General features: G+C 45.1%; 1 protein-coding gene across 4 annotated transcripts in view; it reads left to right on the top strand.

Annotated features, from left to right (window-relative positions):
* The first annotated feature begins 415 nt into the window (after positions 1-415).
* The window catches only part of LOC110501015 (ankyrin repeat and sterile alpha motif domain-containing protein 1B), a 308,010-nt gene continuing 290,065 nt past the window's right edge, over positions 416-18,360 (top strand). For 2 of the 4 annotated variants that reach the window (XR_005038543.1, XM_036957166.1), the window contains exon 1: positions 418-1,328. Coding sequence is in view for 3 of the 4 variants with exons in the window: in XM_036957166.1 (XP_036813061.1) it covers positions 1,198-1,328 (131 nt within the window). In the remaining variant the exon portion in view is untranslated. Of the gene's footprint in view, positions 1,329-18,360 lie in introns of all 4 variants that reach the window. The other 2 variants (XM_036957167.1, XM_036957168.1) reach the window with 2 other exon arrangements.

The raw sequence follows: 18,360 nt of genomic DNA, 5'->3' as shown, positions 1-18,360 counted from the left end.
TGCAGGTCACCGAGTGGCGTTCTAAGACACTTCTAGCCCTGAGATCCAGTGTCACTACAGCCCTGGTTTGATCCCGGGCTGTATCACAACCGGTCGTGATTGGGAGTCCCATAGGGCGGTGCACAATTGGCCCAGGGTTGTCCGGTTTAGGGGAGGGTTTGGCCAGAGTAGGCCGTCATTGTAAATAAGAATTTGTTCTTAACTGACTTGCCTAGGTAAATAAAGTTTAAATAAAACATGTTAAAATCTTCTGGCAAGGGAGGAGGAGATTCACAAAGGGGTGTGTCTCAATCCAAGCCTGTCAATGGACAGAGCAGCCCATCAAAAAACATGGGTCTCTTGCTTGTTTTGTCACACAAACAGGTGTCATAGACCAAGGCTGCTATTATTTTCACTATTTTCACAACTATATTTGTTTTACAGCATCCACTGATTTATGTATTTTGGACGGTTATCTTGATAAACCAATAATAATGAAATGTGCACCCGTTATTCGCTCAATAGTGGAATATACAAATCGATATTCTTCCTAAAGCTGACTGCTAACCGAATATAGGAGCCTTTTTATATAACCTGTGACTTTCTTAAATTAGCAAATAAATAACAAAGCCTTTTCGCCTCGGGTTGGTGCTGTAACCCGCCATCCACGCCCATACTGTACAACGTTGTATTAGGCAGGATACCATTAGGCACTGTGGTGAGTGCGGTTCGAAGAAAGTGGAGAACTGAGAAAGAAAGAGGGAGCGATTGGGATGCTACAATAACAGACAGTAATACAACGAGAGGACACGACACAGCGTGTTTGTTGGGCTACACGGAGAGAGAAGAGAGGAGAAAATAGCCGAACGGAGAGAGAAGAGAGCGAGTGGCGGTCTGGGTTTGGCAACCGGCTTGTTCTTAGTTCCCTCGAGCCAGCTGCAGCAGGCAGCACCGTGCAAAATGCGCTATTTACGGTTCTTCATTCCTGCGTTCGGTTCGACAATGGACTCGTTCTGCAACTGAGCCTGCCAACCTTGCAGCACACCGCGGACGGTAACCTACCCATTTGAGGGAACGCTTACTGCAACATGCAGTAAAAAGAACACACTGAGATGTTTTTTCACAAGATACAGTGAAGGGGGATCCCCACCGCCGTTATTCTCTTTCTACATACCGGTTTTGGATTAGAAATCCGGGATTATAAGAAGTTCGGTCGGGATGGGGAAGGAACAAGAACTACTAGAAGCGGCCCGGACCGGGAATGTGGTCCTGGTGGAGAAATTACTGAGTGGGAAAAGGGGAATCCTGGGGACAGCCTCGGGCTCCATACCTCTGCCAAACCTACTGAGGTAAACGAAGTCGTCAACATACATGTTCATGTCATATGATGATTGCCTTGTTGATACTACTATTGACATACTTATATTGATGGTCTACGTTGAAAAACACGGGCTGTTGCGCCAAAGTTGGAGCATAGCACTTTTACGCAAACTGACATGTCATGAGACCAATTACTTTGTGAATTCAGGAAAGCCAGAGGCAGCCTCTGCTAAAGCCTGGTTGTAGTCTTTGTGTCGGAGAAGGGGATTTGCGTATAAACTCGGCGCACAAACTGTGCATAATATTGGCTACATCAACCTTGACAGCTGTCAAATTGTTGTGCACTTTTACACTGACCCTGGCTATACATTATAATGATGCATGGTTTTGTGTGAAGGTGGTGTTGCCAGCAATGACCTGTAGCCTAATACGCATATCAATTGCTACTGCAAATGTTGATGTTACATTGTAGATATATTTGTCAATTTCACCCTGGGCTCAGCGCAATTAGTATGGTTTGGGACGTTCTATTGGGTCCCTCCATTTATGATCATAACATAGTCCAAGTGTTTGTGATATGTTGCTGAATGGCTGGCGGTGTGTTATGCTGTAAACTCATAAAAGGATAGTCTCTCAGGCCAAAACGGAACCTTGTAGCCTCGTATAAAGACAACTTTAGACTGAATAGTCCCTTTCCTCCAGGCCTCTCCTTCCATCTCTATCAGTAAAGAAGAGAGGACTAGGTGATCAGTTAGGTCAAAGGACCGGGCGTACGGGAGGAGCATCACCTCAGGCTGTGCAGCAGTGCTTTGCTTTTACAGCCGTGTTGGGGTGCACTGATGGGAGAGAGTGAGGAACAAGACAGTTGAAGATGGGAAGGGCGTACGCCTATGAAGGAAGAGAGAATTGGAAGCAAGAGGGAGGGGGAGCATGGGAACTGTGTTTGTGCGCGTGCTTAAACTGCACGTGAAGCGATGGAGCTAAAGGGTAGGCTTGTACATCACCATGGCAACAGCCTCCAGGAACAATAAAAACACCAATATTTACATCTTACAGTTAAATTTGGAAAAGGAATCAAACAACAATATGTACATATCAACTGCCATGTAGTACAGTATTTTGAAGTTTCATTTTGTACCAGTCCCACAAGACTGCTGGCATCACATAGTTCACATATACTAGCTGTACATGGTCATAGTTCACATATACTAGCTGTACACGGTCATAGTTCACGTATACTAGGTGTACACCGGCATAGTTCACACATACTAGCTGTACACGGTCATAGTTCACGTATACTAGGTGTACACCGGCATAGTTCACGTATACTAGGTGTACACCGGCATAGTTCACACATACTAGCTGTACACGGGCATAGTTCACGTATACTAGGTGTACACCGGCATAGTTCACACATACTAGCTGTACACGGTCATAGTTCACGTATACTAGGTGTACACCGGCATAGTTCACGTATACTAGGTGTACACCGGCATAGTTCACACATACTAGCTGTACACGGTCATAGTTCACGTATACTAGGTGTACACCGGCATAGTTCACACATACTAGCTGTACACGGTCATAGTTCACGTATACTAGGTGTACACGGGCATAGTTCACATATACTAGCTGTACACGGGCATAGTTAATATATACTAGCTGTACACGGGCATAGTTCACATATACTAGCTGTACACGGGCATAGTTCATATATACTAGCTGTACACGGGCATAGTTCATATATACTAGCTGTACACGGGCATAGTTCATATATACTAGCTGTACACGGGCATAGTTCATATATACTAGCTGTACACGGGCATAGTTCATATATACTAGCTGTACACGGGCATAGTTCATATATACTAGCTGTACACGGGCATAGTTCATATATACTAGCTGTACACGGGCATAGTTCATATATACTAGCTGGACACGGTCATAGTTCACGTATACTAGGTGTACATGGTCGTAGTTCACGTATACTAGGTGTACACGGTCGTAGTTCACGTGTACTAGGTGTACTCGGTCGTGGTTCATGTGTACACGGTCGTAGTTCACGTTAGAGGTCGACTGATCATGATTTTTCAACGCCGATATCGATTATTGGAGGACCAAAAAAGCCGATACCAATTAATCGGCCAATTTTTTATTATTTTATTTATTTGTAATACTGACAATTACAACAATACTGAATGAACACTTATTTTAACTTAATATAATACATATATAAAAATCAATTTAGCCTCAAATAAATTATGAAACCTGTTCAATTTGGTTTAAATAATGCAAAAACAAAGTGTTGGAGAAGAAAGTAAAAGTGCAATATGTTCCATGTAAGAAAGCTAAAGTTTCAGTTCCTTGCTCAGAACATGAGAACATATTAAAGCTGGTGGTTCCTTTTAACATGAATCTTCAATATTCCCAGGTAAGAAGTTTTAGGTTGTAGTTAATATAGGAATTATAGGACTATTTCTCTCTATACCATTTGTATTTCATATACCTTTGACTATTGGATGTTCTAATAGGCACTTTAGTATTGCCAGTGTAACAGTATAGCTTCCATCCCTCTCCTCGCCCCTACCTGGGCTCGGACCAGGAACACATCGACAACAGCCTGAAGCAGCGTTACCCATCGCTCCACAAAAGCTGGGGCCCTTGCAGAGCAAGGGGAACAACTACTCCAAGTCTCAGAGCGAGTGATGTTTGAAACGCTATTAGCGCTCACCCCGCTAACTAGCTAGCCATTTCACATCGGTTACACAAGCCTAATCTCGGGATTTCATAGGCTTGAAGTCATAAACCGTGCAATGCTTGAAGCACAGCAAAGAGCTGCCGGCAAAATGCACTAAATTGCTGTTTGAATGAATGCTTATGAGCCTGCTGCTGCCTACCATCGCTCAGTCAGACTACTCTATCAAATCATAGACTTAATTATAACATAATAACACACAGAAATACGAGCCTTTGGTCATTAATATGGTCGAATCCAGAAACTATCATTTCGAAAACAAAACGTTTATTATTATCGCATATACCCTGACTCTGCGTGCAATGAACGCAAGAGAAGTGACACAATTTCACCTGGTTAATATTGCCTGCTAACCTGGATTTCTTTTAGCTAAATATGCAGGTTTAAAAATATATACTTCTGTGTATTGATTTTAAGAAAGGCATTGATGTTTATGGTTAGGTACACGTTGGAGCAACGACAGTCCTTTTTCAGCAAATGCCACCGCATCGATTATATGCAACGCAGGACACGCTAGATAAACTAGTAATTTCATCAACCATGTGTAGTTAACTAGTGATTATGATTGATTGATTTTTATAAGATAAGTTTAATGCTAGCTAGCAACTTACCTTGGCTTCTTACTGCATTCACGTAACAGGCAGGCTTCTCGTGGAGTGCAATGAGAGGCAGGTGGTTAGAGCGTTGGACTAGTTAACTGTAAGGTTGCAAGATTGAATCCCCGAGCTGACAAGGTAAAAATCTGTCGTTCTGCCCCTGAACAAGGCAGTTAACCCACCGTTCCTAGGCCGTCATTGAAAATAAGAATGTGTTCTTAACTAACTTGCCTATTTAAATAAAGGTATAAAAATAAAAACAATCGGCCAAATCGGTGTCCAAAAATACAGAGTTCTGATTGTTATAAAAACTTGAAATCGGCCCTAATTAATCGACTATTCCGATTAATCGGGCGACCTCTAGTTCACGTGTACAGTTGATTATGTTAACTTCTGCATGTATCAGCGCCTGGTTTTATGTAGAGGCACATTAATGATGAAGATGGATTTGTGACTGTAGGTCTATGTAAACAGGCAGTTATTACAGTGATGACTAGCGTTACCACATGACAATAATGCTCGTCCATTACAATATGTGGGAAATTATGAGGATAATTGTGTGATGAAAGAAGGAACATTTTTAAATGCCAACACATGCCAGATATGATGAACACTCTAGCTACACAGGAGAGTCAAGTACTGGTTGTTGTCGGTGCTTGCTATCGTTACTCCTTGTTCTAGTGGCTACTGTCACTGAAGGGGTTCTACAATTGCACAAACACAGAGAGAACCCCCTTTGATCAGTGTGTGGCTGAGAGTACAATATGTCATCCTGCTTCACAAACAAACAGTGCTGAAGTGATGTGAGAAGAGGTGGTGATTCTCAGAGGGGACACACACACACACACACACACACACAGCAGTGATCCGCTAAAGGCTTCAACATAAGCAGCAGAACACACAAAAAATAAACGCAGGGGAGGCTTGTCTCTGTTGCTCTGTGCCAATTTGAACAGAGAGATTGGAGAGACAGATACTGTGTGTGTGTGCGTGTATTTTCTGTGTTCTGTTGCTTGTGTTGGAATCTTAAGCAGATCACTAAAACAGAATGGTGTGTGTGTGTGTATATATATATATACGCACACACACACTACCGTTCAAAGGTTTGGGGTCACTTAGAAATGTCCTTGTTTTTGAAAGAAAAGCATAACATTTTTTGTCCATTTTTAAAATATCAAATTGATCAGAAATACAGTGTAGACATTGTTAATGTTGTAAATGACTATTGTAGCTGGAAACGTTTTAATGGAATATCTATGTAGGCCCATTATCAGTAACCATCACTCCTGTGTTCCAATGGCACGTTGTGTTAGCTAATCCAAGGTTGTCATTTTAAAAGGCTAACTGATAATTAGAAAACCCTTTTGAAATTATGTTAGCACAGCTGAAAACTGTTGTTCTAATTAAAGAAGCAATAAAACTGGCCTTCTTTAGACTAGTTGAGTATCTGCAGTATCAGCATTTGTGGGTTCGATTGCAGGCTCAAAATGGCCAGAAACAAAGACCTTTCTTCTGAAACTCATCAGTCTATTCTTGTTCTGAGAAATGAAGGCTATTCCATGTGAGAAATTGCCAAGAAACTGAAGATCTTGTTACAACGCTGTGTACTACTCCCTTCACAGAACAGCGCAAACTGTCTCTAACTAGAATAGAGTGGGAGGCCCCGGTGCAAGAGGACAAGTACGTTAGTGTCTAGTTTGAGAAACCGACGCCTCACAAGTCCTCAAATGGCAGCTTCATTGAATAGTACCCGCAAAACACCAGTCTCAACGTCAACAGTGAAGAGGCGACTCTGGGATTCTGGCCTTCTAGGCAGAGTTCCTCTGTCCAGTGTCTGTGTTCTTTTGCCCATCTTAATCTTTCCTTTTTATTGGCCAGTCTGAGAGATGGCTTTTTCTTTGCAACTCTGCCTAGAAGCCTAGCATCCCGGAGTCCCCACAACACTGTAATTTCACACATAGAGAGCTAGTGATTAGTCCTCGCTCATTTTCCCAGTATGTATCGGTCTATGAAGACCAGAGAGAAAATAACATAAAATACTGTTTATTTTCTGTAATAGTTTCTAACCACAACACTCAGAATTGGTCTTATTATAACACGTAGAATCAGTAATAAATGTCACTTTTTCCCACCACAGCAGCACTCATGGTGTAGTGGACCACTAGACTGAACCGCTAGCCTTGGCAGGCCAACACAGATATGTGTGTGTGTGTTTCCTCAACCGCCTAGTCTGGGACGACCACCTCTGACGCGTGTGTGTGACTAAACCAACCATATGGGAAGACCACCTCGTGTGTGTGTGTAGGAGGGGTGTAACAGACCATCCATAAAGATAGAGGTTGGGGAGATGTAAAGGAGTAGTCTGGAGGAGGGGTAGACGTGGGTCAGGGGTTAACTGTGGAGAATGTAAAGTGGGATCACACACACACACTCTCTCAATTCAGTTTCAATTCAATTTAAGGGCTTTATTGGCATGGGAAACGTATGTTTACATTGCCAAAGCAAGTGAAGTAGAAAATAAACAAAAGTGAAATTAAACAATAAAAAATTAACAAGAAACATTACACTTACAAAAGTTACAAAATAATAAAGACATTTGTTATATTCATTATGTCTATATACAGTGTTGTAACGATGTGCAAATAAAGTACGAAAGGGAAAATAAATCAACAAATATGGGTTGTATTTACAATTGTTTGTTCTTCACCTTTTTTTTGTGCCAACAGGTCACAAATCTTGCTGCTGTGACACACTGTGGTATTTCACCCAATAGATATGGAAGTTTATCAAAATTGGATTTGTTTTTGAATTTTTTGTTGATCTGTTTAATCTGAGGGAAATCTGTCTCTAAAATGGTCATACATTTGGCAGGAGGTTGGGAAGTGCAGCTCGGTTTCCACCTCATTTTGTGGGCAGTCAGCACATTGCCTGTCTTCTCTTGAGAGCCAAGTCTGCCTACGGCGGCCTTTCTCAATAGCAAGGCTATGCTCACTGTATATAGTCAAAGTTTTCCTTAATTTTGGGTCAGTCACAGTGGTCAGGTATTCTGCCACTGTGTACTCTCTGTTTAAGGCCAAAAAGCATTTGTTTGCTCTGTTTTTTTTGTCAATTCTTTCCAATGTGTCGAGTAAAAAAAATGTGTTTTCTAATTGTGTTGCTGTCCTGGATCTATCTCTATCTCTATCTCTATCTCTATCACTCACTCACTCACTCACTCACTCACTCACTCACTCACTCACTCACTCACTCACTCACTCAACATAACTCTTGAGATTTGATTAAGTTTCCTTTAGTTCTGTGAACATTAGAGAGATGGTGTGTGTATTTACCCTGTGTAACAGTACAAATCGTTAGGACATTCCAGAGCTCACTGTGTGTGGCTAAGAAAACGCATTGTAAAACATTCATTACAGATAACAAGCATTCCACAGTCCACTCATTTAAATATATTACAGCTGCACCATCGAGAGCATCATGATGGGTTGCATCACTGCCGGGTATGGCAAAAGCTCTGCCTCCGACTGCAAGGCGGCACAGTACATCACGGGGTTAAGCTGCCTGCCATCCAGGACCTTTATACCAGGCGGTGTCAGAGGAAGGCCCTAAAAATTGTCAAAGACTCCAGCCACCCAAGTCATAGACTGTTCTCTCTGCTATCGCACGGCAAGTGGAACAATTCATCAAATGGCTACCCAGACTATTTGCGTAGTCACCTTTCATAACTCTACCTACACCTACCCCGTATGTACATATTACCTCGACTCTGTACCCTGTCTATAGACAGTACACCATGTCTATAGCCTCCACATTGACTCTGTACCAGTACACCCTGTCTATAGACAGTACACCCTGTCTATATCCTCCACATTGACTCTGTACCGGTACACCCTGTCTATAGCTATAGACACCCTGTCTATAGCCTCCACATTGACTCTGTACCGGTACACCCTGTCTATAGCTATAGACGCCCTGTCTATAGCCTCCACATTGACTCTGTACCGGTACACCCTGTCTATAGCCTCCACATTGACTCTGTAACAGTACACCCTGTCTATAGACAGTACACCCTGTCTATAGCCTCCACATTGACTCTGTACCAGTACACCCTGTCTATAGCCTCCACATTGACTCTGTACACCCTGTCTATAGCCTCCACATTGACTCTGTACACCCTGTCTATAGCCTCCACATTGACTCTGTACACCCTGTCTATAGCCTCCAAATTGACTCTGTACCAGTACACCCTGTCTATAGCCTCCACATTGACTCTGTACCAGTACACCCTGTCTATAGCCTCCACATTGACTCTGTAGCAGTACACCCTGTTTATAGCCTCCACATTGACTCTCTACCAGTACACCCTGTCTATAGCCTCCACATTGACTCTGTACCAGTACACCCTGTCTATAGACAGTACACCCTGTCTATAGCCTCCACATTGATTCTGTACCGGTACACCCTGTCTATAGCCTCCACATTGACTCTGTACCAGTACAACCTGTCTATAGCCTCCACATCGACACTGTACAACCTGTCTATAGCCTCCACATTGACTCTGTACACCCTGTCTATAGCCTCCACATTGACTCTGTACACCCTGTCTATAGCCTCCACATTGACTCTGTACACCCTGTCTATAGCCTCCACATTGACTCTGTACCAGTACACCCTGTCTATAGCTATAGACACCCTGTCTATAGCCTCCACATTGACTCTGTACACCCTGTCTATAGCCTCCACATTGACTCTGTACACCCTGTCTATAGCCTCCACATTGACTCTGTACACCCTGTCTATAGCCTCCAAATTGACTCTGTACCAGTACACCCTGTCTATAGCCTCCACATTGACTCTGTACCAGTACACCCTGTCTATAGCCTCCACATTGACTCTGTAGCAGTACACCCTGTCTATAGCCTCCACATTGACTCTCTACCAGTACACCCTGTCTATAGCCTCCACATTGACTCTGTACCAGTACACCCTGTCTATAGACAGTACACCCTGTCTATAGCCTCCACATTGATTCTGTACCGGTACACCCTGTCTATAGCCTCCACATTGACTCTGTACCAGTACAACCTGTCTATAGCCTCCACATTGATTCTGTAACAGTACACCCTGTTTATAGCCTCCACATTGACTCTGTACACCCTGTCTATAGCCTCCACATTGACTCTGTACACCCTGTCTATAGCCTCCACATTGACTCTGTACCAGTACACCCTGTCTATAGCTATAGACACCCTGTCTATAGCCTCCACATTGACTCTATACACCCTGTCTATAGCCTCCACATTGACTCTGTACCAGTACACCCTGTCTATAGACAGTACACCCTGTCTATAGCCTCCACATTGACTCTGTACCGGTACACCCTGTCTATAGCCTCCACATTGATTCTGTACCGGTACACCCTGTCTATAGCCTCCACATTGATTCTGTACCGGTACACCCTGTCTATAGCCTCCACATTGACTCTGTACCAGTACACCCTGTCTATAGCCTCCACATTGACTCTTTACCAGTACAACCTGCCTATAGCCTCCACATTGACACTGTACAACCTGTCTATAGCCTCCACATTGACTCTGTACACCCTGTCTATAGCCTCCACATTGACTCTGTACACCCTGTCTATAGCCTCCAAATTGACTCTGTACCAGTACACCCTGTCTATAGCCTCCACATTGACTCTGTACCAGTACACCCTGTCTATAGCCTCCACATTGACTCTGTACCAGTACACCCTGTCTATAGCCTCCACATTAACTCTCTACCAGTACACCCTGTCTATAGCCTCCACATTAACTCTCTACCAGTACACCCTGTCTATAGCCTCCACATTGACTCTGTAACAGTACACCCTGTCTATAGACAGTACACCCTGTCTAAAGCCTCCACATTGACTCTGTACCTGTACACCCTGTCTATAGCCTCCACATTGACTCTGTACCAGTACACCCTGTCTATAGACAGTACACCCTGTCTATAGCCTCCACATTGACTCTGTACCGGTACACCCTGTCTATAGCCTCCACATTGACTCTGTACCAGTACACCCTGTCTATAGACAGTACACCCTGTCTATAGCCTCCACATTGACTCTGTACCAGTACACCCTGTCTATAGACAGTACACCCTGTCTATAGCCTCCACATTGACTCTGTACCGGTACACCCTGTCTATAGCCTCCACATTGACTCTGTACCAGTACACCCTGTCTATAGACAGTACACCCTGTCTATAGCCTCCACATTGACTCTGTACCAGTACACCCTGTCTATAGCCTCCACATTGACTCTGTACCAGTACACCCTGTCTATAGCCTCCACATTGACTCTGTACCAGTACACCCTGTCTATAGCTATAGACACCCTGTCTATAGCCTCCACATTGACTCTGTACCAGTACACCCTGTCTATAGCCTCCACATTGACTCTGTACACCCTGTCTATAGCCTCCACATTGACTCTGTACACCCTGTCTATAGCCTCCACATTGACTCTGTACACCCTGTCTATAGCCTCCATATTGACTCTGTACCGGTACACCCTGTCTATAGCCTCCACATTGACTCTGTACTGGTACACCCTGTCTATAGCCTCCACATTGACTCTGTACCGGTACACCCTGTCTATAGACAGTACACCCTGTCTATAGCCTCCACATTGACTCTGTACCAGTACACCCTGTCTATAGCCTCCACATTGACTCTGTACCGGTACACCCTGTCTATAGCCTCCACATTGACTCTGTACCGGTACACCCTGTCTATAGCCTCCACATTGACTCTGTACACCCTGTCTATATTCTCCATATTGACTCTGTACACCCTGTCTATGGCCTCCACATTGACTCTGTACACCCTGTCTATAGCCTCCATATTGACTCTGTACCGGTACACCCTGTCTATAGCCTCCACATTGACTCTGTACTGGTACACCCTGTCTATAGCCTCCACATTGACTCTGTACCAGTACACCCTGTCTATAGCCTCCACATTGACTCTGTACCGGTACACCCTGTCTATAGCCTCCACATTGACTCTGTACCGGTACACCCTGTCTATAGCCTCCACATTGACTCTGTACACCCTGTCTATATCCTCCACATTGACTCTGTACACCCTGTCTATAGCCTCCACATTGACTCTGTACACCCTGTCTATAGCCTCCACATTGACTCTGTACACCCTGTCTATAGCCTCCACATTGACTCTGTACCGGTACACCCTGTCTATAGCCTCCACATTGACTCTGTACCAGTACACCCTGTCTATAGCCTCCACATTGACTCTGTAACAGTACACCCTGTCTATAGACAGTACACCCTGTCTATAGCCTCCACATTGACTCTGTACCAGTACACCCTGTCTATAGCCTCCACATTGACTCTGTACCGGTACACCCTGTCTATAGCCTCCACATTGACTCTGTACCGGTACACCCTGTCTATAGCCTCCACATTGACTCTGTACCGGTACACCCTGTCTATAGCCTCCACATTGACTCTGTACACCCTGTCTATAGCCTCCACATTGACTCTGTACCGGTACACCCTGTCTATAGCCTCCACATTGTCTCTGTACACCCTGTCTTTAGCCTCCACATTGATTCTGTACCGGTACACCCTGTCTATAGCCTCCACATTGACTCTGTACACCCTGTCTATAGCCTCCACATTGACTCTGTACCGGTACACCCTGTCTATAGCCTCCACATTGACTCTGTACCAGTACACCCTGTCTATAGCCTCCACATTGACTCTGTAACAGTACACCCTGTCTATAGACAGTACACCCTGTCTATAGCCTCCACATTGACTCTGTACCAGTACACCCTGTCTATAGCTATAGACACCCTGTCTATAGCCTCCACATTGACTCTGTACCAGTACACCCTGTCTATAGCCTCCACATTGACTCTGTACACCCTGTCTATAGCCTCCACATTGACTCTGTACCGGTACACCCTGTCTATAGCCTCCACATTGACTCTGTACACCCTGTCTATAGCCTCCACATTGACTCTGTACACCCTGTCTATAGCCTCCACATTGACTCTGTACACCCTGTCTATAGCCTCCACATTGACTCTGTACACCCTGTCTATAGCCTCCACATTGACTCTGTACCGGTACACCCTGTCTATAGCCTCCACATTGACTCTGTACACCCTGTCTATAGCCTCCACATTGACTCTGTACCGGTACACCCTGTCTATAGCCTCCACATTGACTCTGTACACCCTGTCTATAGCCTCCACATTGACTCTGTACCGGTACACCCTGTCTATAGCCTCCACATTGACTCTGTACCAGTACACCCTGTCTATAGCCTCCACATTGACTCTGTACACCCTGTCTATAGCCTCCACATTGACTCTGTACCAGTACACCCTGTCTATAGCCTCCACATTGACTCTGTAACAGTACACCCTGTCTATAGACAGTACACCCTGTCTATAGCCTCCACATTGACTCTGTACCAGTACACCCTGTCTATAGCCTCCACATTGACTCTGTACCAGTACACCCTGTCTATAGCCTCCACATTGACTCTGTAACAGTACACCCTGTCTATAGACAGTACACCCTGTCTATAGCCTCCACATTGACTCTGTACCGGTACACCCTGTCTATAGCCTCCACATTGACTCTGTAACAGTACACCCTGTCTATAGACAGTACACCCTGTCTATAGCCTCCACATTGACTCTGTAACAGTACACCCTGTCTATAGCCTCCACATTGACTCTGTAACAGTACACCCAGTCTATAGCCTCCACATTGACTCTGTACCGGTACACCCTGTCTATAGCCTCCACATTGACTCTGTAACAGTACACCCTGTCTATAGCCTCCACATTGACTCTGTACCAGTACACCCTGTCTATAGCCTCCACATTGACTCTGTACCAGTACACCCTGTCTATAGCCTCCACATTGACTCTGTACACCCTGTCTATAGCCTCCACATTGACTCTGTACCGGTACACCCTGTCTATAGCCTCCACATTGACTCTGTACCAGTACACCCTGTCTATAGCCTCCACATTGACTCTGTAACAGTACACCCTGTCTATAGACAGTACACCCTGTCTATAGCCTCCACATTGACTCTGTACCAGTACACCCTGTCTATAGCCTCCACATTGACTCTGTACCGGTACACCCTGTCTATAGCCTCCACATTGACTCTGTACCGGTACACCCTGTCTATAGCCTCCACATTGACTCTGTACCAGTACACCCTGTCTATAGCCTCCACATTGACTCTGTACACCCTGTCTATAGCCTCCACATTGACTCTGTACCGGTACACCCTGTCTATAGCCTCCACATTGTCTCTGTACACCCTGTCTTTAGCCTCCACATTGATTCTGTACCGGTACACCCTGTCTATAGCCTCCACATTGACTCTGTACACCCTGTCTATAGCCTCCACATTGACTCTGTACCGGTACACCCTGTCTATAGCCTCCACATTGACTCTGTACCAGTACACCCTGTCTATAGCCTCCACATTGACTCTGTAACAGTACACCCTGTCTATAGACAGTACACCCTGTCTATAGCCTCCACATTGACTCTGTACCAGTACACCCTGTCTATAGCTATAGACACCCTGTCTATAGCCTCCACATTGACTCTGTACCAGTACACCCTGTCTATAGCCTCCACATTGACTCTGTACACCCTGTCTATAGCCTCCACATTGACTCTGTACCGGTACACCCTGTCTATAGCCTCCACATTGACTCTGTACACCCTGTCTATAGCCTCCACATTGACTCTGTACACCCTGTCTATAGCCTCCACATTGACTCTGTACACCCTGTCTATAGCCTCCACATTGACTCTGTACACCCTGTCTATAGCCTCCACATTGACTCTGTACCGGTACACCCTGTCTATAGCCTCCACATTGACTCTGTACACCCTGTCTATAGCCTCCACATTGACTCTGTACCGGTACACCCTGTCTATAGCCTCCACATTGACTCTGTACACCCTGTCTATAGCCTCCACATTGACTCTGTACCGGTACACCCTGTCTATAGCCTCCACATTGACTCTGTACCAGTACACCCTGTCTATAGCCTCCACATTGACTCTGTACACCCTGTCTATAGCCTCCACATTGACTCTGTACCAGTACACCCTGTCTATAGCCTCCACATTGACTCTGTAACAGTACACCCTGTCTATAGACAGTACACCCTGTCTATAGCCTCCACATTGACTCTGTACCAGTACACCCTGTCTATAGCCTCCACATTGACTCTGTACCAGTACACCCTGTCTATAGCCTCCACATTGACTCTGTAACAGTACACCCTGTCTATAGACAGTACACCCTGTCTATAGCCTCCACATTGACTCTGTACCGGTACACCCTGTCTATAGCCTCCACATTGACTCTGTAACAGTACACCCTGTCTATAGACAGTACACCCTGTCTATAGCCTCCACATTGACTCTGTAACAGTACACCCTGTCTATAGCCTCCACATTGACTCTGTAACAGTACACCCTGTCTATAGCCTCCACATTGACTCTGTACCGGTACACCCTGTCTATAGCCTCCACATTGACTCTGTAACAGTACACCCTGTCTATAGCCTCCACATTGACTCTGTACCAGTACACCCTGTCTATAGCCTCCACATTGACTCTGTACCAGTACACCCTGTCTATAGCCTCCACATTGACTCTGTAACAGTACACCCTGTCTATAGCCTCCACATTGACTCTGTACCAGTACACCCTGTCTATAGCCTCCACATTGACTCTGTACCAGTACACCCTGTCTATAGCCTCCACATTGACTCTGTAACAGTACACCCTGTCTATAGCCCCGCTATTGTTATTTATTGTGGTTCTTTAAATATTTGTTACTCTACTCTTATCTCTTTTTTTTATTTTTTTCTCCCCAATTTCGTGGTTTCCAATTGTTTTAGTAGCTACTATCTTGTCTCATCGCTACAACTCACGTACGAGCTCGGGAGAGACAAAGGTTGAAAGTCATGCGTCCTCCGATACACACCCCAACCAAGCCGCACTGCTTCTTAACAGAGCGCCAACCCGGAAGCCAGCCGCACCAATGTGTCGGAGGAAACACCGTGCACCTGGCAACCTTGGTTTGCACGCACTGCGCCCGGCCCGCCACAGGAGTCGCTGGTGCGCGATGAGACAAGGATTTCCCTACCGGCCAAACCCTCCCTAACCCGGACGACGATAGGCCAATTGTGCGTTGCCCCACGTTCCTCCCGGTCGCGACAGAGCCTGGGCGCGAACCCAGAGTCTTAACCACTGCGCCACCCGGGAGGCCCTCTTATCTCTTTTTTTATCTCGTATTTTCTTAAAGCTGCATTGTTGGTTAAGGGCTTGTAAGTAAGCGTTTCACGGAGGTCTACACCTGTTGTCTTCGGCACATGTGACAAATAAAATGAGATTTGATTGTGAGCGTGTTTGTGTATTTGTGTGATCAGTGGTTCAACGACTAAAGGAAGGAAGCATTATCACTGTGGCATGTCTACAGCATATGTATAGCCCTGTTTTTAATCTCTCTTGTGTTGGCGTCAGTCTGCTTCTGGCTCTGTCTGGAGTGGGGGAGGGATAATCAGTAGTTGATTAAGGTGTGTGTGTGTGTGTGTGTGTGTGTGTGTGTGTGTGTGTGTGAAACACAAAAGTCTAGGTATTGTTTTCTCGCTCAGCCCATCTCTGTTTGGATCTGTGTTTTTCACATCTGTCTGTCTTTTCTCTCTTGCTCTGTCTTTTGGTCTTGCTGTCAGTCTCTCTCCATCACTCATTTGTTCCCTCCCTACTCTTCCTCTCTCCTCCCTCTTCCTCTATAGAGACAGACCCAGTCTCTCTGTCACTCTTTATCACTCTTCCTCTCTCCTCCCTCTTCCTCTATAGAGACAGAGACCCAGTCTCTCTGTCACTCTTTATCAATCATTCTCTCTTCTTCCGGCTCTCTTTTCCTCCTGTTCTACCTCTTCTTTCCTCCATCTCGTCTTCCTCGCCTTAGGTACATGTACACACACACACACGCAAGCACGCACACACACTAATACACACACACACACCTCATCACCACCTCATTCCTTATATATTCTGCCCTACCAAAAAGCAAAATGGCAGTAACTGCTCATAGCTTGGAACTGAGAAAAATGGCTTTTATTTACCTTGGTTTAACAGCAACTTTATGCAGTTACTGCTAACATGACCCCCATTTTCTCCAAAACACAATATAGACAGGATACTTGTCCACATGATTAAGCATGTATTTAATGTAGCAAAAATGACTAACTCGTTTTTGACCAAATTAGCCGTTATGGCAGTACGGAGGGAGTGTTTTCTTCTAGTGGTGACGTTGACGGACTCTCCGTTGACAGCAGCGTTTTGGGAATTCTCTGAGTCCATGACCGTGGTCGGGAAAACCTTCAGATTGGATTCATTAGTGCCGCTGGAAATCCCTCTTCAATCAGTATTGTGTCAGGAGCCACAAGGTTGACTTGGGGTGCGTCTCAATATGGGAAAATAGCATCCTTCCCTCACCACCTTTCCTGCAAATCCATAGAAATCATAGCATATAGTGTAGGTTATTATACTAAATATACACTTAACACTCGTTTGGAAAACCGAATTAGCAAGGACAAGTACTTCCTGTTAGGAGAGCACAGGACAGCACAGGACATAAGGAAAGAGGCCAAGGGAAGAAGGCTGTTTCCAGAGAATTGGGACCCAGCCCATGGAAGGGGAGATGATGAATGGGAGGCCAGACTGTCATTGTAGTTTGAAGTTCTGACCTGTACATAGCAGTGGAAGTGTCAGACACACAAACACATTCCTTCCTGCCTCCTTTGTCTTGTATACTAGCACTTGTTCTGGGATAAATCTAACCGTTTCCAAGACGGTGGATAAATCACAGCGTTTCCAAGACGGTGGATAAATCACAGCGTTTCCAAGACGGTGGATAAATCACAGCGTTTCCAAGACGGTGGATAAATCACAGCGTTTCCAAGACGGTGGATAAATCACAGCGTTTCCAAGACGGTGGATAAATCACAGCGTTTCGAAGATGGTGGATAAATCACAGCGTTTCCAAGATGGTGGATAAATCACAGCGTTTCCAAGACGGTGGATAAATCATAGCGTTTCCAAGACGGTGGATAAATCACAGCGTTTCCAAGACGGTGGATAAATCACAGCGTTTCCAAGACGGTGGATAAATCATAGCGTTTCCAAGACGGTGGATAAATCACAGCGTTTCCAAGACGGTGGATAAATCACAGCGTTTCCAAGACGGTGGATAAATCACAGCGTTTCCAAGACGGTGGATAAATCACAGCGTTTCCAAGACGGTGGATAAATCACAGCGTTTCCAAGACAGTGGATAGAATATATTTAGCAAGGAGGTCCCACTTTTTTCTTTTGAATAAGTTTGGTCTTATGGTTTCGTAAAATGAAATGCATAAAAAAGTTGATGACCGTCACTCTCTTGATCTCCCTCTCTATCCCTCTCTCTCTATCCCTCTCCTCTCTCGATCTCTCTCCTCTCTATCCCTCTCCTCTCTCGATCTCTCTCTATCCCTCTCCTCTCTCGATCTCTCTCTCTCTGTATCCCTCTCTCTTTCTGGATCCCTCTCTCTCTGTATCTCTCTCTGTATCTCTCTCTCTCTATCCCTCTCCTCTCTCGAT

The sequence above is a fragment of the Oncorhynchus mykiss genome, chromosome 21, assembly GCF_013265735.2.
Source record: "Oncorhynchus mykiss isolate Arlee chromosome 21, USDA_OmykA_1.1, whole genome shotgun sequence".
Classification (NCBI taxonomy): domain Eukaryota; kingdom Metazoa; phylum Chordata; class Actinopteri; order Salmoniformes; family Salmonidae; genus Oncorhynchus; species Oncorhynchus mykiss.
This window is presented reverse-complemented; position numbering and strand designations above follow the sequence as displayed.